Here is a 27534-nt window from a genome sequence, read left to right on the forward strand (position 1 = left end):
GCCAATCCAAAACACAGGCTGCCTTTACATCTTCCAGTGTCGTCTTTAATTTCTTTCTTCAGTGGTCTATGATGTTCATTGTAGGGATTTGTCTGCTTAGTGAACTTCGTCCTAGGGATTTTTGTTTTTGGAAGTTATTGTAAATGAAATTGTTTTCCTGATTTCAAAAATTTAAAAAATGTTTGAATACAGAGTTTCATTCAATTGCTCAGGTTGTCCTTGAATTTTTTTCGTTTTTGGGGGATGGGGTTTAAAACAGGGTCTTGTTACGCAGCTCAGGCTGGAGTTGAGCTCATTTTTTGTAGTCCAGGCTGGTCTCAAACATTCAAGGATTCTCCTTCCTCAGCATCTCGAATGCTGGGATTATGGGTGTATGGCACCATGCCCAGCTCTTTTTATTTTGAGACAGGGTCTTGCTAAAATGCAATTGCAGGTGTGAATTACTGTGCTGGCCACCCTAAAGCTTTTGGAGAGAACATAATCTTGTTGAAATCAGAGGCCTACTGAAACTGATGTTAAACTTGTGCTATAAAAGATTTATTTTAAAAAAGTAATTCACGGGGGCTGGGGATTTAGCTCAGCGGCATAACCGCCTGCCTTGCAAGTGCACGGTCATGAGTTCAATCCCCGGTACCAATTAAAAAAAAAAAAAGAAATGGAAAAAAGTAATTCACTGGAGCCAGGAATAATGGTACACTGGGGAGGTTGGGGATGGATAGTCAGTTTCCATTCCAGCCTGGGCAATTTAATGACTTGGTGAAAACCCTTCGGAAATAAAAGAGGGTATGGGAAAGGTGGAGAAGGTGAGAGAAGGTGTGACTGTATGTGTGGTGGATGCAAGAGATAAATTCCAAGCTCTTGCATATGGTAAGCAAAGAACTGCAAAGCAGACACTGGCTCCTGAAGAAAAAGCAGCTATATTTATTGATGGTGATGCACAGAGAAATAGGGCTGGGTGACAGGAACAACAGGCCTGCAGATCAGCTTTGGAGGGGGAAGAGAGAGAGAGAGAGAGAGAGAGAGAGAGAGAGAGAGAGAGAGAGACAGACAGACAAAGAGAGAGAGAGAGAGAGAGGCAGCATGAGCTTTGGTCCAGGCTTACACAGGATTATACAGGATGCTCCTAGGATGGGGCTGGAGCTAAAGGAAGGAGGGCAATGAATTCCTTCCTCACTCCAATACTGTATCCATATTACAACCATTTTTCCTTAGTCTTGATTTTCAGACTGTTTTTCACATTTTCACTATTATACTAATATATATTATTAGGAACAGTGATGTATATTTATTTCCATGAAAGTTTCCTGGAAATGTAATTGCTCAGATAGAAAAAACATGAATATTGTTGTATATACTGCCAGGGAATTCTCCATTATTAGGTATAATTTTGATGCTGTTATATATCCATTAAAGTTTTTTTTAAAGGGATTGGGAGCATATCTTCATGGTAGTATGACAGATAGCCAAATTAGGCAGAGTTTGACGGGCATTTAGATGAGGCCAGGCCCCAAACAGAGTCAGAAAGAGGCAACAAACCAGGCCTGTGCTGATAGAAACAAAATTTGAGATACAGTGCCTGAGAGTCTCCCCACAGATAAACAACAGCTCAAGCTGTACTGTAACTAGCACCATTTGGCCTATTAAACCTGAAAAATACAACAAACACATAAGAACAACAGAATACATGCATAAATAGCTGGCCGGGGCGCCCCCACTCCTATCCCTTCCAGAAATGTTTTTGTTTTTCTCAGTGCTCTGCACCTTTGCTACATACATTGCTTTCCTATTAAATCAATTGACCCAAGGTAACCTGTGGTGTAATTTTACTGTATAAAACCTTCCTAGCCATGTGGTGGCATGGGCACAGGTGGCACTAGGGTGGGAGCTAGGGGCCTAGGCTGAGGCAGCCTGAACTATATAGCAAGACCTGGTAACAAACAAAACCCCCTCCTTCAAAAAAGTCTGCAAAAGGGGCCTAAGCAGCAACCCACTTTGGGGGCCCCTCCTGTGTATCAGGGGTTTCTCTTATTAAAATGTTTCCTACTCTTAACTTCCTTTGTCCTCAATTCCATTAAAGCAAACTCAACACATCTAACAGATTGGAAGCTATTTCCCTGTAACAGAGTATGTGTTTTGCATTCACGGGTTGGATCCCCAGCATCAAATAAATACCTAATCTTTTTTTTTTTGACAGTGTAGTTCAGGCTGGCCTTTAACTCACTATGTAGCCCAGATGGACCTTGAATTCACAGTAACTCTCCTGCCTCAGCCTCCCAAGACTGGGATAACAGGCATGTGCCCACTCCCATTGTAAGTACCTGAATTTTAAAAAGACCCTATGTCCATACATTCACTAATTCAACTACGTGGAGAGTCTGATCTAAGGGAGTAGAAAATTCATCTGTTGCTGGGCCTGGTGGTACACAGCTGGATGCCACGGCAGGAGGATCACAAATTCTAGGCCAGCCTGGGGGATTTTGGAAGATCTTTTCTAGAAATTTCAAAAAAAAAGAGTATTTTTTTGGAGGGGTTGATACAGGGATCTCTCTGTGTAGTTCAGGCCAGTCTGGAACTCAGCGATTCTATCTTAGTCTTCCAGGTACTGGGATGATACGCATGTCAAAATACAGATTTTTACTTTTTGGGGTACCAGGGATTGAATTTAAGACTTCGGGCTTGCCAGGCAGTTGTTTGTGCTGCTCCTAAGCTACACCCCTGGCCCCGAAATAAAAATTTTTAAATGGGTTGGGGATGTAGCTCAGTATGCAAGCCCCGAATGTAATCCCCAACACCGCAAAACGAAAATAAAACAAACAAACAAAATAACCAAGTTGGTTCACCGAAAGGAAAAGCTAAGTGTGTGAGGTGGGACAGAGATGATGCCAGGGGAAAGCACTTGGTTGTGAACAAGTATACCTAGGTTCTAAACCTTTTTTTTTTTTTTTTTGAGACAGAGTCTCACTATATTCACCAAGCTGGCTTCGAACTCACAGCAATGCTCCTGTCTCAGCTTCCAGAGTGCTGTGATTACAGGCGTGCGCCACCATGCGGGCTCTAAACCCATTTCTGCCACACCGCAACCTTCACAGGTTGTACCTTCAGCTTGAGCCTTCGTTTTCTCAAATTTAGGTGGGTATGGCTCAGGTTTTACGTTTTCCAACCATCTTCAAAGGAAGCATTCTGTATCCCCTTTAGATCTAGCAGCAGCTTGTGGATTGACTAGTTTACAACGAGCGAGGTGAATGGTCAGCCGCAAAATGCAAAAGTAATCACTCCAAGGCACTTCCGGGCGTCGCGTAGCCGACAGTTTGAAGTCCTTGGAAACGCACTTCCGGATATGAAAACCGAGCTTTACACTAGTCACAGCCGAGTGACTCGGCACAGCCACTGCGCATGCTTGCCGCAGACGCGAGGGGCGGGGCACTAGATAAGGTGGGCGGGACCCTGGATGGTAGGCGTGGTCTCTGGCTAGTTCCGCGGTGACTGGGTGGGCCGGAGCGCGCGAGGCTCTAGGGCGGGGCTAGGGCGGTGCTGGCGCGACGCAGGGTGGGGGCTCGTCCGAGTGGGCGCTGCGGGTTTCTGCTGAGCGTCATTGTGTCGTCGTGGCTGAGGTCGCCTCAGGTGAGAAGATCGCGCCGGAAGTGGCTCTGGTTCGGGCCCCTTAATTGTTGTAAGGCATCTGCGTCCGGCTTTGTTGTCAGGGGCCCGCGGCATCACCCAGCTTTGTTTCTCTTCCCTTGCAGTAGCCATGGCGAAAGGCAGAGTTGCCGAGCAATCTCCGACCGGCGCCCTCCACACGAACCTGGTGAGGGACGGGATGGCGGGGACGCGGGGGCCCGCGTCAGCGGGGAGTGGAGCTCACCTGAAGGGTGAGTATGCGCGGAAGGGCTCCGGAGGGGGAGGACACCGGCGGGTCGCGGGGTTGCGGGGAAGGAGGGACCTGCTGGCGCCCGGACCGGAGCAAGGCAATGGGGTCCTCGGACGTAGGCCCCCGCACGCCGCAGGCCAGAGGCCTGGTGGGCCAGTGGCAAATGGTTTTTACATTGAATTCAGTTAAAAGAAATGACAGCTGGCTGCTTGTACTCGGGGAGATTGTAAGGTTGATAACGAAGCTAGACAGGTCGAGAAGAAACTTTAGCATTCGTTGTGTTGTTACAGATGATGAAACTGAAGCCTCGGGTAGGGCCCATTGCCTGTATAGGTGTACAGTAGTTAAGAGCAAGGGCTTGATTGGTACCACGTCCAGATGACAGGGAGCACCTGCATTTGAGTCCCATCTTTGTGTTTTACTTGGAATCTTGGACTTGTTAACTTTCTAAAGCTCAGTGTCTGAACTTAAAAATGAGGGCGATACTAGTATCTGGTTAGTCAGCTGATGCTTGCATTAAATGAAATAATTCACGTTAATACTGATAACCTTATAACTTAAGAGGATTCATTTTAAAGGACCCTCCCCCCCTTTAAGGGGAAAAGTATGCCTAGAAACTAATTATCTTGATTCCATCTTGGCATGAAATTGCTTATTTTCTGCAGTCGAAATGATTGAGGTCTCAGTGGGTTCCCCCCCCCCCCCCCCTTTTTGCCTTTTCTACAGGGTTTCGCCATGCACTTAGGGCTGGCCTTGAACTCAGAGGCAGTCGTCCTGCCCCAGCTGCTAAGTGTTGGGATTACGGGCGTGCACCACTACGCCTGATCAATGTTTTAAAAATTCCTAAAGAAATTATCCCACCGATTGTGGTGGCACAAGTCTGTAATCCCAACACTCCAGAGGCTGAGGCAGGATTGCCATGAGGAATTGAAGACCAGCCTAGGCTACATAGTGAGTTCAAGGTCAGCCTGAATTACCTAGTGTATCCCTGTCTCAAAAAACTGACAACGCCCCCAAACAAACCAACAAACAAACACACCCTTAGTTCCCGGGTTGGTAGTACACATCAGTATTGTCAGCACTTGGGAAGCTGAGGCAGAAAGAATGCTGTGAATTCAAAGCCAGCCAGAACTACACAGTGAGACGGTGTGTTTAAAAAAAGAAAACAAAACTGTACAAAGAAAAAAAAACTTTAGAAATGAATTGTTGCTAGAGCATAAATCTGCCCTGAATTAAATCCTCTAAATTGAAAACTACCTCTGAGAGTGATAGTAATCTTAGGTCTGGGTCTCAAAAAGTGTTTTCCAAGTAGGGCAGTTCTAAAGATTGTCATTTGGTTTGAGATAGTTGTCAGTTATTTATTAATTCTTTTTAACCTATAGCTAATCAAACCTTGAAACTTCCAAAGTATCATTTATAATGATTTATCATTAGAACAGCACATTCAACACATTGATTCTTTTTGTGTGTGTGGTGCTAGGGATTGAACATGAGGCCTTTCCACTGAGCTATATTCCCAGCCTTTTCCTGATCTCCTGAGGTTAATTTTTTATTAGTTTCCTTTTTATACATAGTATTTTTAATTATCTCTCCTACATTTTAAAACTTTAAAAAAGTTTTTTTTTTAGAACTTTTAAAAAATTTGTGATAAAGTCTTACTAAGTATTAAGTTGCCCAAGCTGGGCTTGAACTTGTGATCCTCTTGTTTCAGGCCCCCAGAGTGCTGAGGTTACAGTCATGTTAGCATGCCCAGGTCACTCTTAACTGTTTTTTCGATGCTGTCAAGTGACTTATAGAGCACATCTGTAAGGTGTGAAGACTTTGCCTTCTTGTAGAAATAGTGTTCTTCAGTAAGTAGGAGAGGAGTTGCTGGGCTAGGGGAAGCAGTGAACTTAGAGGTTAGTGTAATCCTTTTGTGGATGTCAGTAGAGAGATTAATTTGTCATGAATGAAGGGTTTCTGTTGGCTGGCAGTAAGAGATAAGGTTGCCTATTCTGATGGTATCAGATTATATTAAACTAGGGAGCTTTTGATCCAGCCTGCTGATTAATGATTACCTTTTTTTTTCTTTCCTTTTTCTTTTCTCCCTCCTTTGACTTTCTCTAACTCACGTTAGAAATTCTATATAGCTAGGCCTGGTAGCCCATGCCTGTAAATAAGGGAGTGGGGAGGAAGGCTGAGGCAGGAGGATCATTATGCTTTCTGAGGCCAGCCTGTGCTGCATAGTGAGTTCAAGTCCAGTCTGACTTCATAGTGAGACCCTGTACCCCCTAAAAGAAAAAAAATATCCTGTATAGGGCTTCAGATATAGCTCAGAGGTAAAGCATTTGTCTAACATGTGGGTTCAATTATTTCTTTAAATTTAAATTTAAATTTTACATGTTTGAGGTACAAAATGATTACATTCATCATGGGGATTGGTACATCCTGGTCCTCTCCTTCAATTCTTTCTTTTTTTGGGGGGGGGGTGGCATAAGGTTTGAATCCAGGGTTTTATACATGCCAGGCAAGTACTCTTACCACTGAGCTACATCTTCAACCCCTCAATTATTTCCTGACACCTTTCATTTATATAGATTTTTGTGTGTAGATTATAATGTAAAATCTTTAATGTGGAACAGAAAAATTTGAGAACACTACTGTTTTTCCTTTCTGATTTATTTATTTATTAGTGGTACTGAGGATCAAATCCAATGGTACTCTTAACCTCAAATCCAATGGTACTCCCCCTGGGCTGCATCGTTAAGTGTTTTCATTTTTTCTCATGGGTCTTGCTAATTTCCTCCAGCTGGCCTCCAATTTGCAATCCTCTTGTCTCAACCTGTTGACTAGCTGGGATTATAGGTTTGTACTATCGTGCCCAGCTATCAGGAACCACTATGGTTTGGCTTTTCTTTTTGTTTTGGTATCAGGGTTTGAACTCATGACCTCATGCTTGCCAGGCACGCACTGTGCTTCGGAGCTATATCTTCAGCCCAGGAGCTGTATCTTCAGCCCAGTCTTGAAATTGCTTTTACTGCTTTTAAAAGGCAGTGTGATTCAAACTGGAATCTTTTGTCTTAAATTCCTGTTCTGGATTCTGCCATGCTAATTTGCTTCAGCAGGTGATTCCTTAAGCGTTCACAGTGAGTACCGTGCTTACTCACTTAGAGGAAAAAGAAAGCTCTCATTACTAAGAAAAGAGATCTAAGTAAAACTGGCAATGGGACATTAACCAAGATACTTAGTATGATTTGTTGATGCCAGTCTCAACACAAATTTTATGTATTAGGCTTTTTGTGTTTTGCCTGTAGTATGTAGAAAATTCAATTGAAACCTTTGCTGAAAGAGAATTTGTTGGTTCATGTAACTTAAAAATCAGTAAGGTAAGATCTAGTGGCATCAGGCTGGAATCAGGGGCTCAGTGCTATCTCAGCATCAGGCTTTTTTTATGTCTTGGTTTGCTTACTTGATGTCAGCTTTACTGTATGTTTAGTTTTTCTTGAATTCCAGGCAAACTAAGGGCTTTTTTGTTAGTTTTGAGAATCTTTGTCCTAGTACAGTGATAGCGACCCTTTTAGAGCTTTCAATGACACAAACAGCTCACTGAGGCATAGATTGTCTACCACTATCCTTGAATTATCAAAGTCTTGGTATTCACTGACTGGATTATTGCACATCAGATGGTCATCTTTGAGCCTTTCACTGTTGTCAGAGGGTGAGAAAAACCTAACTGACTGGGTCTGATTCATGTTATATACCCAGAAAAGCAATTGGGAATGAGCTGTTGGTTTTCACAGTGATATAGATCGCTAGTGATTTCCCTTTGTGTTGGTATATAAATAAAGAAAATGAACCTGTTTGTGATGAAATACCTAGGGCTACTGATTTATTAAGAGAAAATTTAAGGTACAGTTTATCAGGTTTAAGGGAATGATACCTTAGTGGTCTCTGATGAGGCCCACACACAGGTTGTGAATGTCAGTGCTTGTGGGGCAGAAGTCACATCTTGAGTTAGGAAGTAGGTAGGACTAAATGGGGCCAAAATCAGGCTTTCATGCTGTCTCTGACAAGAACTATCATGGAGACCCCCAGTGACCCAGGACCTCCTATTAGGTGTAACTTTCCTGAGGTTGACCTGAGGCGTTCAGTCACAGTGAACCCTGAGGGACACTCAAGTATATTCAAAATACAGCAGGAAAAAACGGAAAGCAAAAAAGGAAAGAATAAAGATTTTATCAAAGATGCTGCCTCAGATTATACATGAAGTCAGGCTGCATTTAGAAGGAAAAGAAATGAATCAAGTATTAAAATTTAAAATGTCCAAGGTAGAGTAGTTCCAGGCAATGTGAGAACTTAGTGTGTAGCCTTGGAAGTGGGTGGCTAAATTTGAGCAGAAATGAATGTCTATGAGACTGAGTGGATCCTATAAATGAATGGTGAGATCTTTTAGGGTTATGGAGAAGCTTATTATCAGCTTGGTGTTGGTCCTCAGTAAAGAGGAGATGCACCTGAAAGTGGGTAGGTGCTTGTGAGTGAACATGTGGATTTAGAGATCGAGTTCTTATATGAGTTTGACAGTGCTGCTTCTGCTTCCTATAAATGTGCTTTCTGTGTTTGTAACTTTTTTTTTTTGTCTTTTTGAGACGGGGTCAGTGCAGGCTGGCCTTGAGCTCACTTTGGAGCCCAGGCTAGTCTGGAACTCGATTCCCGAGTGCTGGAATTACAGGTGTGAGCCACCATGCCCGGTTTGTGTTTGTAACTTTTAAAAAATCTTTTTAGCTACTTTAACATAATTGGTGTTATTGATTACCATTTTCAAGTTAGTGAGTTTTTTTTTAAACTTTAAAGCCCTTGAAATAGTTTATGTCAATGATAATATTTTGTGACTTTAAAGGTTTCCTTGTTCTGTAGTCTTATGTCTTCAAGAGAAACAGGTCTTTCCTTCATGGTGGGGTCAACTAGATTAGAAAACACTCAATGTTGAGAACAAGTGGACTGGATAGCCAGTAAGAGTAATTCCTAAGATACTGTAGATACCGTGCCATTTTGCTTTCTGAAAGATTTTTTTTTTACATGGATGTAGCAAGAATGAAGACAGTACTAGAGGATTGTTAGGGTTAATTTCTGTTTTTCTCAGGTTGGATTTATTTGTATTAGAGAAAAATTACTTGTAAGAAGAGACACAAAAGATATTGGGGGAAAGAGATTTTAAAGAGCAAGATCTAGAGAGAGATGTGTTAGCATTTAATGAAAAGATATGGGGCAAAGCGGGGAGAGGTAATTCCATGAACAGATTTTGAGGTAGATACTGGGGAGCTCACTAAAGTAGGAGGCAGTGTCACTGATTGTGGGCAGAAGGAAGACTTGAAGCAATTTATTTATTGGAGACAGTCTAGCCTTGAAGTCAAGTCTCTTGAGTGCTGGGGTTACAGATGTGCATCACTAGGTAGGGATAGAAAAATATTACTGTTTATCAATGAGCACCTTGATGGAAGCTAGGAAAATGTGACCATGTAGGTTGAGAGAGCACAGTTCTGACTTTCTCTCAACAGTACCAAGAGAAGAGTTTAAACAGCAGATACATGGATAATTCAGAGTAGGAATTAGTATGCTACAAGATTTGCAAGTTAATGAAGTATGAATATGAGTAGTTATAATGCTGAAAGTTTATGCATCTAATGCCACCATAAGAAGGAGAATTATAAACGTGTATACCTCAAATTTAGATGTAAATTTTAAAAACAAGATTTAGAACTTTTTTATATCATGTACAAAGTACAGATTCTCTATAATGAATGTGATCATTAAAGTGTTTTTTTTTTTTTTTTTTTTTTTTTTTGAGACAGGGTCTCACTATGCAGTTCAGGCTGGAATTGAGCTCACTTTGTAGCCCAGGCTGGTCTTGAATTCACAGTGATCCTCCTGCCCCAGCTTCCCAAGTGCTGGGATTACAGATGTACACCACCATGCCTGGCAATATGATCATTATGTATATGTAAAATGTACCAATAAAATCTGATTTAAAAAAGATTGAGAATTTTTATATCTGTTCAGAAATATAAATGAATTATATACCATCCCCTGAGTTTATTAGAATTATATGGTGAGAGTGTTGAGTTGTAATCACCAACATTCACTTTTTACTAGTTTGTATGAGAGGAAGGAGATCCTCAAAATTGAATGTCACTCAGGGTTTTCTTTGCATTTTTTTCAGTTGTTTTCTTGTGGTACTGTTGAACACTGCTTGAAAAACTTTGCTTAACTTTAGAGAGTGGAAAAAATAGTTATCAAGTTAAACCTAGAGATTAGTTTTGTTTTGATATCCATATATTTCACCATCCAACTAACTGCAAGACAACAAGTAACTATTAGATAAACACACACTCAAGGAAAACTCGCGATAGTTAATGTTCTACAGTTCAGTTAAACATTATATGGTTAATGTTTCTCCTGTCTAATTTTAAGAGTGGTGAGTTTATAATTTGATGAAAAATCATTTAATTTTAAATCTGACATGCTAAATGCCTTATTTAATTTTTGCATTTTTTTATCGGTACTGGGGATCGAACTCACAACTTCCTGCTTGCAAGGCGGGCGCTTATGCTGCTGAGCTAAATCCCCAGCCCCACCTTATTTAATTTTTAAAAACAACATTGTCTGTTGAAACCCCACTTAGCTACATATAGTACCGGTAGAAAGCTCATTTTTCCTCCATCTTTTAATATTCAGCTAAGTTTCTACCTACTCTGTGAACCTTGGTTTCATTACTCCAACCCAGTAATCTTGCTTTCCTGTAAACCAAGTTCTGTTTAACTCTGCTATTCCTTGGTGGCGGTTCTTGAGTTACTTGTTAGCTTGAAATACTGTTTTCCTTTATATTTACTTTATTTGTATTTACATGTGTTTTAATCATATATCCTTTTTTCTCCTTTCTAGAAAAAGCCCAGGCAGAAGCTGGGTCAGCAAGAATGTCACTGCTTATATTGGTGTCCATTTTCCTGTCCGCAGCTTTTGTTATGTTTTTGGTATATAAAAATTTTCCTCAGCTTAGTGAGTAAGTATACAAGAAGAAAAAAACTGGAAATGTCTGGGTGTTTAGGAGCTGAAAGTGAATTTTTAAAAAAGTGAATTAAAAACTAAGCAGTAGAATGTTGTGATGATTATGTATTGGCTTTCATGGCTTGTAGCAAGTCCATATCAGTACTATGTTTAAATATTGTTTTTAGCTTTGCCTATTGACTTTTTTTATGCAGACTTTTCTAGTATTGCTTCTCTAATAAGGCTGTGACTCCAAAAACTTTGTTTTGTTGAAATAGGGTCTTGCTATGTAGTCCAGGCTGATTTTAAACTCAGGCTTGTCTTGAACTTAGAGCAATTCTGCGTGAGCCTTCCAATGCTGGGATTACAGTCATTTGCCATCGGGCCTGGTGGGAGTCTTTAATTTTTAAATTTTATAAATGAGTAACTAGTTTACCAGCTTTATTTTCCTCCTGAGACACCTCCTCACTACTTATCCCTGACTGACCTTGAACTTTCTGTCTTCCTGCCTCAGCCTTGCCAATGCTGAAGAGTACAGGTATGTGCCAGCATACCTGGCAACCCGCTGTTTAGGACTTTTAAAAGCAACATTCACCTGCATGGTGATACGCACCTATAGGCATAGCTACTCAGGAGAATCTGAGATAGGAAGATTGCTTAGCTCATCAGTTCAAGTTCAGCCTGGGCAATATGGCAAGACCTGTTTCAATAAAAAAATAAGTAAAAAAGGTACATTAAATCATTGTTCTGCAGAGTAAAAATAAGAAGACAAATGAGCATCATATATCTTAAATATAAAAAGATGATTAATTAAGCCTTTCATCAGCAAAAACTCGTTGGTTCAAAACAAGATACCCAGTTTAAATTAAAATTAATAGAAAAGGGAAAATATTTTAAATTGTTGTCTGAACTTTCAGCTGGGATAGTCCAGAAGAGGTGTGTATGAACTATGAATTCATTAAAATTTAATTAATTTTTATTATAAATGATTAACTTTTGCTTATCATGAGCATTATCCAAAATGATGTCAAATACGTTTTTACTATACTAACACCAGTGGTTCATTTCTTAATATTTCATTAAAAGTTCAAGCCAATATTGGAGTAAATGCTTTTAACTTTCAGTTTGGATTATTCTGAACTTTCACATGTAGATTATATATCTCAGGAAGTTACTGAAAGCATTAACAAATACTTTATAGACTTTTGAACTTAAACATTTTTAAGTTGACCTTACCATATTACAGATAAAGACTTCAAATCATTTTGGATAAAACTCTATATTTTGAACTTGATTTTTCTTTTATCATAGCAAAATTCTTAAATTGTTTTCATTTTGATTTTATTTCTTTAGAGAAGAAAGAATGAATATGAAGGTTCCCAGAGATATGGATGATGCCAAGGCTCTAGGAAAAGTCTTATCCAAATATAAAGACACCTTTTATGTACAAGTACTTGTAGCTTATTTTGCTACATATATTTTGTATCCTTTTAATTGAAAAATATTTTCTAGTTTTGTTAAAGAAAAGATTTAAAGGGGCTGTTGCTTAGTCATACAAAACTTTTTGTTTTAAAATTTATTAATGCAGTGTTACGATATTAGATAAAAAAATGAAAAACTAAAATTGCAAAAATTCTTACTTTTTTTTTGTTTTTTGCTTTTGGTTCTGGTAATGGAACTCAGGACCTTGTGCTTGCCAGGCATGCACTTGTGCCACTGAGCTAAATCCCTAGCCCCAAAAATTCTTAATTTAATCTTATCTCCTCGATTTACTTTTATTTTGGAATATCTGCTGTCATTGTTTTTGTTTTGTATTGTATTTATTTCACTTATTAGATATTTTATTTTCCTCTATCATTTAGTATATTTAACTATTTTTAAAAGATTGTTATTTATATCATTAGTTAATTTGAATTACTAGTTATCTCTTTTAAGACTTTTTCCTTAGTTTTTGAGGTTTAATTGTTTTTATTTAGTTTAATTAATTAATTAATTAATTGGTGTTGGGGATTGAACTCATGACCTCACGCTTACCAGGCAGGCACTTATGCCACTGATCTAAATCACCAGCCCTTTGTTTTTATTTTTTTGCTTTTATAGATGCTATTTTATGACTGTCCTTCAATAGTAATTTTTTTTTTTTTTGTATTTTTGAGACAGGGTCTCGCTATGCACTTCAGGCTGGCCTTGAACTCACTTTGTAGCCTTGGTTGGCCTCAAACTTGTGGCAGTCTTTTTGTCTCAGTCTTTTTGGGAGTACAGGCATGCATCACTACACTTGGCCATCCTTTAGTAGTTCTTGATATATGTATGTATGTGTATGTGTACTGGGGATTGAACTCAGGGTATTCATACTGAACTACAATCAATGTCCTTGTTTGTTTGTTTAAATTTTTAATTTTGTGACAGGGCCTTACTAAGTTGCTTGGCCAGACTAGAACTTTTGATCTCCCTACCTCAACAGAATGTCACCACATCTAGCGCAGCTTCTTTCTTTTGTATTATTTTCAGCTTGCTTTTATTGTTTTTGGTTGGGTTTTTTTTTTTTTTTTTAAACCGGGGATTGAACTCGATCTCACGCTTGCCAGGTGAATGCTTACATCGCTGAGCTACATCTCCAGCAAATTGCCTATATTGTTGATGACTAATCTTCTAGTTTGTAGACTTTATCTTTCTTTATGGCTTTTTGTATCTTTTTTTGGTAATGGGAACTGAACCCTTACGATCTTGTGCTTGCCAGGCAGGTGCTTGTGCCACTGAGCTACAGCCTCAGCATATCTTTTTTTCTTATCCAACATATTTTCCAGATCTTGGTTAAAAGACATTAATTGCTGATATTGTGAAAATAATCATTATCTTTTTAAAATCAGCTTTTAGGCTGGGTATGTGTTGTATGCTTATGATTGTAGTACTTAGAAGGCTATGGAAGGAGGATTGCCATGAACAAGTTGGAAGCCAGTCTGTCAAATGACAGAAGAGTAATTACAAATATTGGAAGTGAGTTTATTAGTATAACGTGTATTTTATTTGAAATCATAAGTAAATATTGGTTAATATTGTCAATTTAAATTATATATTATTACTATTTACTCAATAAATAATATAATGATATCCTATATATTATAGATTTTTATGATTTGAAGCTTGGTTGGTTTTTTTTGGTCTTTTTGAGCCAGGGTTTCATTATGCTGTTCAGGTTGGCCTTAAACTCACTTTATAGCCCAGGCTGGCCTCAAACTTGTAGCAGTCTTTCTGCCTCAGCCTCCCAAATACCACCATGCCTACCTTTTATGATAACTTGTTAAATTCAAATTTTCTTAAAATGTTTTGTCTGCACTTTTGAATTTAAATTATAAATGTTGAAACTTGGTGAGGAAAGGGAAGTACTTTGTCTTAGGGCACATAACAATGTTTTGGCTTTACTAGTAATGGCTGATTAATAGATAAGCTATGTTTAACTTTTAAAGTTTCTTGCAGGTACACTAGAAAAAGTAAAAAGGAACACCTGTAATCAATTTAATACATACTTGAAGCAATATACCAAATACCTTATCATTTCAAAATATAATTAGTAAGCTGGCCATGGTAGTGCATGCCAGGCAGGCCAGCACTTGGGAAGCCAAGGCTCCAGGATTGTGAGTTTGAGGCCAGCCTGGCTCTATTGAGAGACAAGTGCCACTGAATTCAACTGTGCAAGCACTCATACCTCTTGAGTAAGCGTTAGTTTTAAGTTCTTTTTTTTTTTTTTTCTTTTCAAATCCATTTTATTTCAAAGAGAGAATAAAAAGAAAAAAACCACCAAGAAAGCCAAGTTTCAAAGCACATCAATCAGGGGGCAACAATAGTGTATATATATTGTACATTGTCATCCCCAAATCATTCACCCAAAGGATAAGACATCTGCATTCAGTTGTTCCAATAATACCAGCACAAACTTTTCTTTAGTGTCAAGTTCTTTTGAATTCTTTTATGTTATATTCCTTTTTTAAAACTAGCTTTCATTCATTTAATCAATATGCTAAGGACTAATTTCTCCTGCTTTGAGTATTCAAAAGCAGAGCAACTGTTTCGAACTGAAATAACAAGAAAGACTAGGTAGAGATCCAGCTCAGCCTAGACCCTGAGCTTCTCAGAGAGGGCGTGTTAGGATGTGATCTGCAGTCCCGTTTAGCTGCATCAGAGAGGGGAGGGCTGAGAAGTAAGTCTAAGGCCGGCAGCTGTCCTCCCATTGCAGAGGACTTTGAATATCAAGCTAAGGGATTTAGAGTACTTATTTGGTACTGAATTGTCATTGAAGACTTTTGAGCAGATGACATTAAAAGGGTCATTTTGTGGGCATAGATAGTGGTATATACTTGCTGTCTCAATTACTTTCTTGTTTCTTGTTGCTGAGACATAATACCTGAAATGTATAAGTTAAAGAAGGAGAGGTTTATTTATTTTATTTTTTATTTTTGGTCTTTTTGAGACAGTTTCACAGATCAGGCTGCTCTTGAACTGACTTTGTAGCCAGACTGGTCTCAGCCCCCTCAGTGTTGGGATTATAGGCATGTGCTACCATGCCTGACCTGGAGAGGTTTATTTTGAGTTATAGTTTGCAGAGGTTTCAGTCTATAGTTGATGGGGTGGCAAGTCAGCATGGCAGAAAGCAGGAAGCAGAGAGAGATGGGAAGATGTACACTGTTGCAGGTCAGGCCTTCAGTAACCCTGCTTTTCCCACCAGGCTTTACCTCCCAGCATCACACCCAGCTGTGAACCTGTCAGTAGACTAACCTAGTATCATACCCCATGGTCCAGTTACCACCTCAAAATCCCACCTGTAAGTACATGAGGCTTTGAGGGGACATCTGGATCAAAGCTGTAACACCTATAATTCTGTTTAGGTATTTGAATGTTTGAAACATACACAAAAGTAGAGAAATTCTTTTTGTTGTTTGTTTGTATTTATTTTTTGTCTTTTGAGACAGGGCTTTACTATGTATGTAGTTTAGGATGGCCTTGAACTCACTTTGTAGCACAGGCTGGCCAGTATCCTAAGAGCTGTGATTACAGGTGCACACTGCTATGTACAATTGTTTTTGTTTTTTGAGAAAGATTCTGTCTCCTGTCTCAGCTTCCTAAGTGCTAGAATTAAAGATGTGCACCACCGTGATTGGCATCCTTAATCCTTTTTTAAATGCTTAATTAATTAATGTAAGTTTCATAGTTAAATGTAAAATGATTATTATATCTTATAAATTTGTACAGAAATCATGTTTTCTGAGAATAATTAGGAATAAATCAATGCACTAGAGAATTCTATGTGTTATTTAAAAGATGACTGAGAATTTGTTTTTGCCACATTGCCCAATTCCTTTTCATCTGGTACATGCTGGATATTTGTCTTTATCTTCTTTTAGTAGAATTTTATTAGCATTGTACTTATTTACTATGTATATATAAAAATGTGTATGTGTGTGTGTGTGTGTGTGTGAGTGTGTGTGTGTGTGTATTTGTCTTTGTCTTTTTGAGACAGGGTCTTACTGTGCAGTTTAGGCTGGCCTTGAGCTCACTTTGTAGCCCAGGCTGGTCTTGAACTTGAAACGATCCTCCTGCCTCAGTCTCCCAGGTGCTGGGATTTTAGGTATGCACCACATATATTGTATTTTGTATTATTGTAAATGATCACCTTAGGGTTGAAGGCATTGCAGCTAAAGAATCTTATTTTTTAAACACATTTGTATATGAGTTTACTTTATCTTTTGAACATCCCAAACTCCCCAAAAAATCAAAAATGCAGAATACTCCAAAATCCAAAACAAGTAAAAATACTACATAAGATTAGCTTCAGGTTGTATGTGTAAGGTATGAAACTTTCTTGACTCAAGACCTTAGACTTCATTCTTATCTCAAACATATTACGTATGTGCTACATATACTCTAAAACCTGAGAAATCCACAATCCAAAGTACTTATAGTCCCAAGCATTTGGAATAGGAGATACTCAGCAAGTACTGAAACATGGGCATGATCTCATTAACATGATGATTTCTGTGTTTATACATTTTTTTTTATACCGGATGTCAAACTCAGGATCTTGCGCTTGCCAGGAAGGTGCTTATGCTGCTGAGCTGTATCCCTGGCCCTATACTTTTTTTCTGAAATGTTGAGTTTGTCATCTTAAAATTTCACTTGATTATGTTTTAATCCTTAACTTAGAAGTTAACAGCTTACAAACATTTGCTATTCCAGGCTCTATATTTCTCAGCATCCTTTCAGGGTTCCTGTATCCCTTTCCACTAGCCTTGTTTCTTGTTTGTTTGGTAAGTAAATAAAATGAATTGGAAGACTGGGAAAAACATCTCTAATAGAATGAGGAGAACAATACTGTCATCCTAATAAATGTGTTAAAGAGCAGTTGATGTTCCAGTTATATCTGTTAAGTTCCTCAGTGAGAAGGTGACGTTTGTTGTTCTCTCCAAAACGGGTGTTATAACCATAAGTGTGTTTAGAAGCTATCTTAGCCTTTTTTTCCTGTTGTATTTTTATTTTGTTTTGTGTTGTGAGACAAGGTCTGGTTATCTAGTTCAGACTGGCCTTGTACTCACTCGGTAGCCCAGGAAGGCCTTGAACCTGCAGCAGCAGTCCTGCCTCTTTAGTGCTGGGATTACAGGTGTAATTACCATGCCTGACTCCTATTGTGTTTCTTTTCTTTTTCCCCTGAGATAGGGTCTCCCTATGTAGTTCAGGCTATTCTTGAACTCAGTATGTAGTGCAGACTTGCCTCAAACCTGCAGCAATCCTCCTGCCTCAGCCTTCCAAGAGCTGGAATTACAGGGATGTGCCACCATGCCTGGCTCCTATTGTGTTTTGTAACCTGGACAATCTGAGAGCTTTGATGGGCACAATGAATTAAGTCTCAGAGTTGAGGTAGTGTTTTTAGGCAGAGCATTATTTTAAAAACTTTGCTTCTGAAGTTGTATTCTTATGCTAAAAAATAGCAGTAATTATTTGGATATAGTCTCTTAAGTTTAATTGCAAATGCCAGTTTGTTTTAGTTGGTGTTATTTGAATTACAGTCTGGTCTAAGAAAGGACTACATTAAATGAGTTCTTTGCACAAGAGATGTTCTGGAGAGCATCCTCCCAAACCCCAAGAAGTATTCTAGTTGAGCTTTTCTTGGAGATACCTTCATGTGATTAAGATGGGAAAATAAAAGTACTCATGGCTTCTGTTGTTTTCCAGTGTTCCGGACTTGGTGCCTCATTCTGCTATATGCTCTCCTATTTAGTCGGGCGACCAGTTGTATACAAATACCTAACAGAGAAAGCAGTCAAATGGTCACAGCAGGTAAATACATGTTATTATCGTTTGTTTGGCTTTTTGAGAGAGTCTTGCTGTGTTGCCCATGCTGGCCTCAAACTCCTGGACTCCTGAAATCTAGAACTACAGATTTATACCACTGCATGAGGCTTACTTTTTAAATTATGTAATAGTGCTTTGATTGATTAATTGGGAGGTCAGTGTATAGTCCATGTGTAAATTTAATACTAATTTACATTTACATAAATTTATATAAAGATAATGCAGATAATTAAACTTTATAAAATTCACTGAGATAAAAACAATTATGTTTTGATCAAAATAGCATTTGTATGTACAAAACTGATTGTTAATATGTTTTGTCTTTGTTGTTTTTGAAACATGGTCTTGCTATGTCCGGCTTGGTTTGGAATTTGCTATGAGCACAGGCTGGCTTCAAACTTAGCGATCCTCAGACCTCAGTCTCTGAAGTGCTAGCATTACAGATGTGTACCACCATTGCCTGGTGCAATGTAAATAATTTTAAATGTAGATTTTCATTTTTTGTTTTCTCTTTTTTTCCCCCTTATATGCTAAGGACCATCTATCATTTGTCTAAAGCACACTACCACTGAGTTACATCCCAGGTCCTTCTGTAATGATAACTTTGGTTCTTTATCTTAGTAAATTCAGTCAGTATAAAAAGCAGTATTACTCTGAAGGCATCCACATAATTGGAAAGTTGGTCTGTTATGTGGTATGTTGATCAACACACTTGATGGGTGTGTGAACCAGCTCTTCTGATGCACCCTCGGGGGAGTGACTGTGCTGTGTCCCAGAGTCTAGCAAAGCCCTGCAGTGATAGATACAAGCCAGGTGCAGAATGAGCTGAGGAGTGTTATAACTCGGGCCCCGGTATAAAATCCAAGGAAGCAAGAGACCGAAAATTTAGGTAGCAAAGGCTTTATTTCCAGGCCTGGAGACGAGTCTCTGGGAGCCAATTTGGAGACTGTGTGCCAGAGACTGAAGGGAGGGCTTTAAAAAGGGGCTGGAGGAAAAGTGGTGGCGGGGAGAAACAAAGAAACCTGTAGAGCCATCAAACTTGTTGACCCGAGTCTGGAAACTGTATTGCTGTCCACTTAGCTCTGACAATCTCGGGAGTTCCTGGTGTTTCTCAAATTACTCCCATCCTACAGACTGACATTATCTTGGAGTGGCACATCTGCAGCAATATTTGGAGAAGTTAATTATGCCAGGACAGCTCGTTTTCGCTAGTGGGTGTGAAGGGGTCAAGAGTTACAAGAAGCTGAAACTTAGTTTTACAAAGATCTGATATCTAGCTCATTTGATGCATACAGAACAAAAGGAAAGCACCGATTGGGGTTTGGGCCATAGTATTTCCCGGTAATTTCTTTGAAGCTAAACAGTTCTTAAAATTGGGGCAGGCTCATTTTATGACAGATCATCACCGGGTTGGGAAGAGGTAACCAGAAACCCAAATTCTTTATGGCCTAGATAGATAGGTGAGGGGAGAGGGAGGCAATAAGGCACCATACAGAACAGAAAACGGTGGTTATGTGTCAAGGTCAGGTAAAGGGTTAAACTCATACACAAATCTCTCTGCACACAAGCAAGTTACTTCAAACAAGTGTAAATTAGCGGGCCATCCTAGTTTTCTTTAGCTCTTTAGCGGAGAATAGAGGCGCCTAACAGTGATTAACAACCCTTGTTAGCTTGTTTTAGCACAACTTCTGTAGTTTGTAGAGGGCAACAATGGTTAACATATCAATTAGGTGAGATTCTTGCAGTTCTTTACAGAGGAGAGTATTGCTCAACATATCAATTAGGTCATTTAACATATCAGTTAGGGAAAAAGGATAAAAAAAACACATTTAGTAAGCCACGTTGCAGGTTTGCTATAATACACATATAATGAAGCTATTTTCTTAGAGTACAACAAGGAGCACTGCTGGGAGAAACTGAAGAAACAGATCTCACAGGACTTTCAGAGATTATTCTGTTCTACAAATTAGGAAATTAAGAGAAATTTAGTATTTTGCCCTAAATCATGACTTAGCATGGTCTAGAATCTCAGATCAGTTCATGTCTAGACTAGTGCTCTTTTCATTTTACTGCATATGTACAGAATGGTAAAATAGTTCTACCTGTGAGTTTTTCTAAGAAAAATGGATTGGGCAGTGAGCATATTAGATATTTAAAGGGTATAAATTAAAATCAGTACTTAAATACTTTAATTGGCAAAATGTTTCCACAGCATGGAGGTGTACACCTATAATCCCAACACTTGAGAGGCTGAGGCAGGAGTACTGTGAGTTTGAGGCCAGCCTGGGTGTTTTTTTGAGTGCCTCAAAAAAAAATGTCATCAACAATGAATAAACCATTTTGTGTGATATATGTATTATAGCATAAAATAAGATTATCTAAAGTTTTAAAAAATTGGGAGCCAGAAGCTGGGAGTATTGCTGAGTAGTAGAGGGTTTGCCTGGCAGGTGGGAGGTGCAGAGTTCATGTCCTGAACCGCTGCACACACACAGACACACATTGGGTGTGAAATTTGTTTTTTTGGTTGAGTGACTTGTTATACTAGAAAGATAAAGGACATTAAAAAGTTGGCTGATTGAATTCCTTCTACCTTTTTCCTTTTCTTCTTTCTTTTGTTCTTTATATGTGGTACTGGGAATGAAATCCTTGCCCTTCACATTGATCAATATCCCTGGCCCATTTTTAAACGTTTAATTATAAGGCAGGTTCTTGCTAAATAGCACTAAGTTTTGCCCAGACTGGGCTCAAATTTGCAGTCCTCCACTTGGCACAGATTGCAGGTGTGTACCACCACCTTTAGCTTAAATGTGTTTTTTGTTTTTGTTTTTGAGATAGGATCTCACTATATAATTCAGGCTGGCCTTGAACTCACTGTGTAGCCCAGACTGGCCTTAATATCAAGTGATCTTCCTGCCTTAGCCTCCAGAGTACTGGGATTATAGGCATGAACCACCATAACTGGCTTGTGTGTTTCTTAAATGTAGTTTTATGTAAAATTAATTTGGCATTTTAGGTGTTAAGTAGCATCATTGAACCATCATTAGATTGGTAACAGAGCCATTTTTAGTAGTATATTGTTGACCAACAGTGATGGGAAGCTTTTCAGAGATTGATCTTTCTTTCTTTTTTTTTTTTGATGGGGGCTGGTTTGGGCCCTGTCTTGCTATGTACTCCAAGCTGGCCTTGAACTCACAGTGATCCTCCTGCCTCAGAGCCTCTTGAGTGCTGGAATTTCAGGCATGTCCACCACACCTGGCTAGAGAGCTTTCAATGATGCAAGCAATCCACTGTGGCATGTGTACCATATAGGGTCGCCATCACTATATGAGCAGTTTTTAAAAACCTCATTTATCTCTGCTAATGATTTAACAAATAGTTTGTTATTTTCAAATTCGTTTTTAAATCATTGATATTATAACCAAAGGAAAAAGATGCTGGGTGTAGTGGTGCATGCCTGTATCCTAGCACTCAGAAGGCTGAGATAGGAGGTTCACCTCAAGTTCAAGGCCAGCCTCTGCTGTGTAGCAAGGCCCCATCTCAAAGAAACAAAATACTGTAAAGCAAAAATTATTCATACTGGATAAATTCTGAAATATCAGAGCCAGATGTGATGGTGCATACCTATAATCCCAGTACTTGGAGGGTGAAGCAGGAAGATCACCATGAGTTTGATGCCAGATTCTGTCTCCAAAAAAAAAAAAAGTCTTTTAAGTATCAGGGATGAGAAATTGAATATTAAGTAACATTTTCAGGATTGGCTTTGTCTGATCCTAATAATATTCTTTTTCTTATGACAGGTTGAACGTCATAGAGAACATCTTATTAACTACATTATATTTTTGAGGATAACACCGTTTCTACCTAATTGGTTTATTAATATTACATCTCCTGTGATAAATGTGCCATTGAAAGTTTTTTTTATTGGCACTTTTCTAGGTAAGGTCTTTGGGTTGTGCTGTCAGGGCTCATTGTGTAACACCCAGCAGCATCTAGCTGGCCTGGGTCCCCTGCCCTGTGTGGATGGTGTGGGACTTGGGCACAAAACCTGACCTGCATCAGTAGACACTCAGCAATATCTGCATTGTGTTAAGTATTTTTCTGTTACCTCTTAAAGAGGAAGACTTACTGTTGGATACTGTTGTAATAATACAGGATTAAATGGAACTTTTTTCCCAGTGCTGGGGATGGAAGCTGTGGGCTTGTGTGTGCCATGCGAGTGCTCTGCCAATGCACGGTGTCCCCAGTCCTCAGAACTTTTTAGTTCCAATCGTTCCCTCAAGTGGAGAGAAGAAAAATTAAGTTGCTGTTTTTAAATTTTTTTCCTTTGTCTTCTAATTAATTATGAAATACATCAGAATTGATCCCTGTTTTCATTTTATTGAAATGAGCATTTATTGTGTGCATATGTATTACCAAGAGTACAGAGAAAGCAGAGTCAGCATTTGGTGGTGGTTTTGGTTTTTCTTGGCGGGGAGGGGAGTATTTTTGAGTCAGAGTCTTGCTATGTAGTTCAGGCTGGCCTTGAACTCCTTGCAGTCCTCCTGCCTCAGCCTCCCAAGTGCCACCATCCCTGGCCAGAGTCAGCATTCTTGCTTTCAAGGCACTGACACATGATTTTGAAATTAATCAGTGTACATGATGATTAATTTTTATGTTTTATGATTTTTTTTTTTTTTTTTTGTCTTTTTGAAATAGGGTTTCACCATGCAGTTCAGGCTGGCTGTGAACTCCTTTTGTAGCTCACACTAGCCTTAAACTCCCAGGTATTCTCTTTGCTCAGCTCCCCAAATGCTGGGATTACACCACCACATCTATCTCTTATTTCATGAATTCTGTTTTGTTTTTTTTTTTTTTTTTGTATAACAAAAGGTTTATTTGGGGAGAAAAGATGGTAAAGAAAGGGTATAGACAGCTACCATGAGGTGGTAGGCTTATTATATATGTGTAATTTTTGGTGAGTGGTATTATTTTTCTATGCTAGGGATTGATTCTGGGGCCTTTGCACTGAGCTCCATCTCCAGAAACCCCCCTCCCTGCCTTTTAGAAAATATTTTGAGCTGGGTTTGGTGGTGCATGCCTCTTATCTGGGCATTTGGGAGGCTGAGACAGGAGAATTGCTATGGCTTGGAGGCCAGTGTGAAGTACATAGACCCTGTCTCAAAAACCTAAAAAAAAAAAACAAAACAAAAAACCAAAGTTGAGACAGAATCTCACTAAATTACTAAATTTGCCTAATTTAGACTCAGACTTTGGTTTTCCTGTCTGACTTCCTAAGAATGCTGTGTTTATAGATGTACACCCCTGTCCTGGCTGAATTCTTGTGGTTCTTTAGTAAATGCTTTGTTTCTTTCCAATTTAAATTGAATGATTGAGATACAAAGAGCAGATTTTTCATGTGTTGAATTAGATAATTAGGTTTAAAGCTGGTTGTGGTGGCTTAGTAGTTTAAGGAAATATGATAGTCAATTTTATTAGCATGAGGGCCATGGCTATAGTTCAGCAGCTAGAACAAGGTCATGAGTTAAAAATTTTTTTAACCAGTATGTGTATTGTTTTTTCTATCCTTATCGGTAGAAATTGTGTTTTCCAACTTGATTTTTAATGAAATTTTTAGTGTCATTCCTTAAGTACTTTTTTTTTGGTACTGGGGATCAAACTCACAACCTCATGCTTGCCAGGCAGGCACTTACACCACTGAGCTAAATCTCCAGCCCCCGTAAGTACTTCTTTTATTAACCTCTTGTTCTTATATTTGATAATCTTTTTGTTTCAGTGTATCTTCTATCATTCAGCCACACTTTTTTTCTTTTAATGCGGGTGTGTTCTAGGCCATTTGTGGCGAACCTATGGCACACATACCACAGCAGGCATGCAGTGCTCTCAGCCTGCGAGCCAAGTTGCCCCAGCACTGCCCCAGCGACCAAGCACGGGGTGTTCAGGGTTAACTGCAGTGTTGGCACTTTGTGATAAATAAGTGGGTTTTGAGTTGCTGTTTGGGCACTTGGTCTCTAAAAGGTCCCATCACTGTTCGAGACAATTATTCAATATCTTTTTTTTTAATCAATGCTAGAGTTTGAATCCCTAGCCTACCACTGAGCTATATACTCTCAATACACAGTCTTCTGAACAGTTAGACTGTTCGCAGATTTTTTTGAAAGACTTAAATGTTGTGAATTGTTTTCTGAATACTTTTTTTTAGTTTTCAAACTCCATATCCTTAAGCAATGATTAGGAGCTTTAAATTCTTAATTGTCTCTTACCCAAAATTGCAGTAGCTGTGTTCTTATAAGAAATTTTATGCACACAGAAATTTCTGATTCTTAAAAACAGTTTGGTTTTCACTGTTTTTCTGTTTTATTTTAGGTGTTGCACCTCCCTCTTTTGTAGCAATTAAGGCAGGAACAACGTTGTACCAGCTGACAACAGCAGGGGAAGCTGTTTCCTGGAACTCAGTATTTATTCTGATGGTTTTGGCTGTTCTTTCTATTCTTCCAGCCATCTTCCAAAAAAAGCTAAAGCAGAAGTTTGAGTGAAAAAAATCTCTGAGTTTTAAATATCCTGTCATCATCGTCATCGTCATCATCATCATCTCAGGATTAGTGGATTCGTCCATTTACGGTTTTTCTCTTTTTTATTTTTTCCAGTGGTGGGGATCAAACCCAGGGCCTTGCGCATGCTAGGCAAGTTTTCTACCACTGAGCCATATGCCCAACCCTCTTGGTTTGTGTTTTGAAGTCATTACTTCTGTAATTGAAATAAGGAATTTATGAATAAAATTTTTCATTAGTTAAAATAATATATTTAAGTGGCAAGGGGAAGTAAAAGTGGAAATTCATATACTGCAAAAAGTACTGTCATTAAAGGGAGCTACAGGTAGAAAATTAGTGGCGTACAAAATTCTTGGTCCAACTGAGACTTTCAATGTAATATTTTTCTTTCATGTCTTATAACTACAATAGAGAGTGGTACAGTTCTTACTAATGTTAGCCTTCTTTCAGGGCATGTAAGTGGGTTAACTAAAGCTTAAACAAGATTTACATCCGTTCTCTTTCAAGTAATAAATTTGTTTGGAGTTTGCATTTTCATTAACCACAACACTGGGAAAAGGTATCAAGTTATCTACTTGTGAATTTTACTTCTGTCTTAAGTTTTTATCATGGATTATTCTGGTAATTTAAGTTCTAGTGGTTTCTGTTTTCATTTTTTCTAGTTCATATATAAAATGAATATTACATGATAACTTATTGATGTTGATAATTTGTATTCAGATAATATTTTGTTACAATGTGTCTGATAAAAGAGGATTTAAAGAACAGAAACTCAAAGCATATTGTTTTTAGACATTAGAATAATTATATTTTCAAACAAAAATGGGCAGCATGACACAGTGGATAAATATATTTTATTTCTTACAGTGACTAAAAATTTACCTCAGTGTGGTCATTAGGGAATGTGTTATGTAATTATCCTTTTTATACATGATATATCTATAAGAATGTTTTATTTCTGTTGGTGACTTTCTTTGGGGCTGCTTTTGATTAGTGCAGTTTTCCTCTTGTAGACTTTATTTTTCTAACTCACACACTAGAATTAACTTCTCACATGGTAACAATTATCTTTAAATAGTCCTGGAAAAACCAAACCACTATTTGCTGCTTAGTTAATGGTAATATCCTTGATTCTTTGATCTGGGACAGGGCCAATCAGTCAGTTTTAACCAGGCATGGTGGTACATACCTGTACTCTCAGCACTTGGGAGGTTGAGGCAGGAGGATCATCATGAATTCAAGGACAGCCATGGGCTACATGGTGAGCTCAAGGGCAGCTGAAGTGCATGCCAATACTCTGTGTCAAAAACAGTATGAAAAAGTAATAAAAGCGAATACAGTACTCTGTCACTTTTCTTTTACCCCAAGCTTGTCATTATGTGGAAAAGTCTCTTAGCTATGTGGGAAATCCTTTTGTGTGTTCATTGTGAAGAGTATGATCATCCTCACAGCCTGATTCTACTACAGAATGTGGACTGATTCATTTTTTCATTTTTTTTTTTTTCTTTTTCGTTTTTATCAGTACCGGGGATCAAACTCAACGACTGCCTGCTTGCAAAGCAGGCGCTTAGGCCGCTGAGCTAAATCCCTAGCCCCGATTCATTTTTTCTATTACAGTATTAAACAGATTTATTGTAAATACAAAGAAAATACATTGGGTTAATATAGTAGTCTTATGTCACTTGGACTTTCATGTAAAATTATTTGTAGTAAGGTTTTATTCCTTATTCACTAGAGGCTGAGTGGTAAAGCTTTTATTATTTTTACAGATGAATTTAAAACAGCCTTTTGGGACAAAGCTCACCTAACATTACTGTGTAAAATGTAATTGAGTCAGTTTTTTTAAAATCAAACTTTGATAAATAAAAGTAAGAGCTTGGACTCAGGAGAACCCTCACTATTCACTCTGGTGTGCGTATGTAGTACTTACTCTATTTTCAGAGTAATCACTCTGTCTTTTGATAGATTCTTTTCGTTTGCTAATTTCTCCTCTGGTTAGAAAATTGTAGCTGCCACTGTAGGTGGGATGTGTTTTCTTCTCCCAGCAAACAGCTGCTCTCTGCAGGCTCATCATTGACGGTCAGGAAACCTGCAGCAGACTGGTCCCTGAACATAGCTGGTGGCCTGTATTTGTGGAGTCACAGACTGGCCCTAGGCCAGGAGTAATTTCAAGCTTCAATCACCATCACCACTCCTGCCTCCCACCCCATTTTGGTGCTGGAGGCCTTGGTGTGCTAAGCATGCAGTAGTGGTGAACCTATGGCACACGTGTCACAGCAGGCTGTTACCATTGAAAACCTAGAAGGTTTGTTGTCACTATCCTAGGCTCGCAGTCACACATGAAAGATGGGTACTTAGGGATGGCTGTGAAAGCACGCCAGCTGCTGTGGGAGGCAAGTGGGCTGACTAGGAAGCCACCACTAAGAAAGAGAAACAGTTCCCTGAATGTTCTCTGTGGACTTCTGTTGCCTTGAGTGTTAATATATCTGAGACTTATTAAATGCAAACTAAAATGTAATAAATTTTACTAAGAAACTTAAATGGTATACTTGGGACTTATTTCTTGGAGGTATTTATATGTTTAAAACTTCATTAAAAGTATATTTTCTTGAAATTCCAGTGCACATTTTTGCCACTAATAATAAAAATCTTATGTAAATTTTTTTGGGGTACTGGGAATCGAACTCAGAACCTAGCACTTGCCAAGCAGGTGCTTATGCCACTGAGCTATATCCTGGACCTTGTAGTTCCCCC

At 38.8% G+C, this 27534-nt stretch overlaps 1 protein-coding gene across 2 annotated transcripts; it reads left to right on the top strand.

The window, feature by feature from the left end:
* The first annotated feature begins 3490 nt into the window (after positions 1-3490).
* Tmem41b (transmembrane protein 41B) lies at positions 3491-27321 on the top strand. 2 transcript variants are annotated; one of them, XM_063251936.1, is made up of 8 exons: positions 3491-3621; positions 3744-3869; positions 10787-10904; positions 12242-12370; positions 17097-17190; positions 18113-18217; positions 22030-22168; positions 24596-27321. In XM_063251936.1, the coding sequence occupies exons 2-8, from the start codon at positions 3749-3751 to the stop codon at positions 24763-24765; spliced, it is 876 nt and encodes a 291-aa protein (XP_063108006.1). In that variant the 5' UTR covers positions 3491-3621; positions 3744-3748; the 3' UTR covers positions 24766-27321. The 2 variants fall into 2 exon arrangements, with proteins under 2 accessions (XP_063108006.1, XP_063108005.1); XM_063251935.1 differs by lacking the exon at positions 3491-3621 and having other exon boundaries at positions 3640-3869.
* Positions 27322-27534: the final 213 nt, after the last annotated feature.

The sequence above is a fragment of the Cavia porcellus genome, unplaced genomic scaffold (genome assembly GCF_034190915.1).
Source record: "Cavia porcellus strain 051 isolate PalLab524CR breed Dunkin Hartley unplaced genomic scaffold, mCavPor4.1 scaffold_6, whole genome shotgun sequence".
NCBI classification, from domain to species: Eukaryota; Metazoa; Chordata; class Mammalia; order Rodentia; family Caviidae; genus Cavia; species Cavia porcellus.

What these genes read in the sequence shown, in the direction of transcription:
- Tmem41b (XM_063251936.1), top strand. Translation starts at nt 3,749, where the DNA reads ATGGCGAAAGGCAGAGTTGCCGAGCAATCTCCGACCGGCGCCCTCCAC. An exon ending in TATTTTGCTACATATATTTT is followed by an intron (nt 12,371 to 17,096) that starts GTATCCTTTTAA and finishes AGAAGTTAACAG; the next exon opens with CTTACAAACATTTGCTATTC. An exon ending in CCTTGTTTCTTGTTTGTTTG is followed by an intron (nt 17,191 to 18,112) that starts GTAAGTAAATAA and finishes GTTGTTTTCCAG; the next exon opens with TGTTCCGGACTTGGTGCCTC.